Source organism: Carya illinoinensis, chromosome 7 (assembly GCF_018687715.1).
Source record: "Carya illinoinensis cultivar Pawnee chromosome 7, C.illinoinensisPawnee_v1, whole genome shotgun sequence".
Taxonomy (NCBI): domain Eukaryota; kingdom Viridiplantae; phylum Streptophyta; class Magnoliopsida; order Fagales; family Juglandaceae; genus Carya; species Carya illinoinensis.
In genome coordinates this window covers 11,119,779-11,122,436 of record NC_056758.1, presented here as the reverse complement: position 1 = coordinate 11,122,436, position 2,658 = coordinate 11,119,779, and the positions used below count along the sequence as shown (strand labels likewise).

Below are 2,658 nucleotides of genomic sequence, written 5' to 3'. Positions count from 1 at the left end.
AGTTCAATACTTTCTATGTATAAAACTAAACCACCCCAGAGAGGCTCCCAATAGTATACCAAACAAAGACTCCTGAATGTCCTCACTTGTTATTTGTCTATCAGAATTTTTTCATTTATATATGTATAAACCTCATTTTTTCCATAGCCTTCATTGTTCATAAAATCTGACTGCACTTGCTCCTTCCCTATTTACCATTGACTATGACCTTAATACCTAACAATCCTCAGTCAACAGCATAAGTAATTAGTTGAAAATTGAAAGAATATGTGATGCCCTTAGATATCAGAGCTTTTCAACGATAACAGGAAGCAGAGCTTTTGACAGCCTCAGTTAAGAAAAAGGTCTCGCCTGCCATTCCCACAAGGTTGTTACCGGTTGCAACAAAACTTATTCAAGGACATACAGATCAGGGTTCTGGGTATCTAACATTCAACTTTTCTTTTAATCTGTAAAGTGGGGGAAAAGACTTTTTAGCTACATTCATGCCTGAGTTCAAATGTATCATAGGTAACGACATGCAAAAGTCAAGTAGAGATGAAACATCATTTCCTCAGACGAAAGGAGTATATCTCTATCCACTTAGTAAAAACCATGAAGGCATGTGGCAGTTAACTTCAGGGCACTTGGGTTTAGTCGAGGTGCGCGGAAATTGGCCCGAACACCCACAGATATCAAAAACAAAAAACCATGAAGGCATGCCCAGAAATCATTATTAATATGAAAACTTCCAATTTCATTTATTCCACCTTATCTCATTTCCTATCAACTAATATCTCTTCTATTGTAGTGATCCAATTTAAACATGCTCAAGTCATTCCAACAAGTATCCACATTACCAGTCATAGCAATTAAGGCCGAACTCATCCAAAGAAAAAAATAAATAAACAACAATCACACAAAAGTTTCACTTATTCTTCACCTCCACACCTCCCTTACCAGCAATAATGACCGCGGTAGCCATATCCAAGAACAATCCATGCTCCACAACCCCTTCAAAAGCCGAAATCTCCTTCCCGGCCGCCAAAGCATCCTTTATCGGCGTCTTGAAATACAAGTCAACTATATAATTGGAATTATCAGTCACATAGGGCGTCCCATTTTCACTCAACCTCAGCTTTGCCTCAACCCCTTCTTCCTTGAACAACTCCTGCAGCCTTATCAGGTTGTACTTCCAACAAAACTGTACCACCTCGACTGGCATTGCCAGCCCACTTCCTCCTAGTCCCTTCACTAGTTTCGTATCGTCCACGACGACCACGAACTTGGCCGAGGCAGCTTCCACCATTTTCTCTCGCAAGAGCGCTCCTCCGCGGCCCTTGACTAGGTTCAGATCCGGGTCGACCTCGTCGGCGCCGTCGATGGCGAGGTCGAGGCTCGGGTGGTCATCGAGGACCGAGAGAGGGATACCCAATTGACGAGCTTGCTCTTCAGTGCGTTTCGAGGTGGGGATTCCGACAATGTTGGATAGTTGACCGGTCTGGAGGAGGTGGCCAAGCTTGGCAACGACGAAGGCGGCAGTGGAGCCGGTGCCGAGGCCGAGAACCATGCCGGACTTGACATAATCCACGGCCTTGTCTGCGGCGAGCTTCTTGAGGTCGTCTTGGGTGAGGGTTGGAGCGGAGAGGGCTTTGATGGAGAAGGCTTTATGGGAGTGAGCACGTTGGTGAAGGAGTTTAGGGGTGCGCAGGATAAGGGGAGTGGAGGTGTGGTGGTGGAGGGCGGAGAAGGAGAGGGATAGGGATAAAGAAGACGCCATTTTCTGGGGTGGAGACAAGGAAGAGAAGAGATGTTACTGTTTGGTTCCTCTAACTGTGCTTCGATTTGTTTCCTCTCTTTTGCGGTTTCTTTCCTTCTCTCCCAATTGTTCTATCTATCTATATCCTTTTTGGTTGGTTGGTCAGTGTTTCGAGTGGGTTGACGTTGTATTCGTGGGATTGGTGGTGTTTGTGGAAGAAGACACACATGTTGAATGAGACTCTTTGTTGGGTAGGTGGTTGCGGTAACAGTGGCTGTGATGGGGAAGATCATTTGGTGGAGCATGGAGGAGATGGCTTTCAGTTTTCTGTACCCTCAAGTTGATTTTTATTGTCTTTTACTTGCAACACTATTTTATTAGGAAAATGCTATGCAGTAAATGCACCAGTTTATTACTAGTGCGTGTAATGTATTTTTAAAATTTAAAAAAATTATCGCTGCATCATTTTTATGTTTTCTTTTTAAGAAAAAATTAAACGCATTAACAATAAATGTGAGGGATACACTAAATTAGGGACCGGTCCAATCCGGTCGGGGGAAGTCACAAATCAAAAATTTCTGTCTATCATTTTTACATGAATGAATTATTAGTTACTAGCCCGATCCGTCCGATTCGATTCATAAACAATTTTTTTTTCTTTGACAGAAAAATTAATACAAGTGAAATCTTTAATATTAAATAACTTCATTATATATGTAGTTAATGGTAATCCATTAAATAAAAATTACATAATTAACTTATATAATTATTATATAAAATAATATATTATATATAATATTTAAAAAATATATGTACACGTATTCGATCGGTCTTGGTACAGTTCAAAAAAATTACACGTCGAGACTAATCAATAAAACTATCAATCCGATCGAAATCGGACCATTCAATCCTATCGATTC

General features: G+C 41.2%; 1 protein-coding gene across 1 annotated transcript; it reads right to left on the bottom strand.

Annotated features, from left to right (window-relative positions):
- Window positions 1-715: 715 nt before the first annotated feature.
- Window positions 716-1,992, bottom strand: LOC122316783 (probable ribose-5-phosphate isomerase 3, chloroplastic). The gene has a single exon (XM_043133568.1). The coding sequence runs from the start codon at window positions 1,757-1,759 to the stop codon at window positions 908-910; it is 852 nt and encodes a 283-aa protein (XP_042989502.1). The 5' UTR covers window positions 1,760-1,992; the 3' UTR covers window positions 716-907.
- Between the last annotated feature and the right edge of the window lie 666 nt (window positions 1,993-2,658).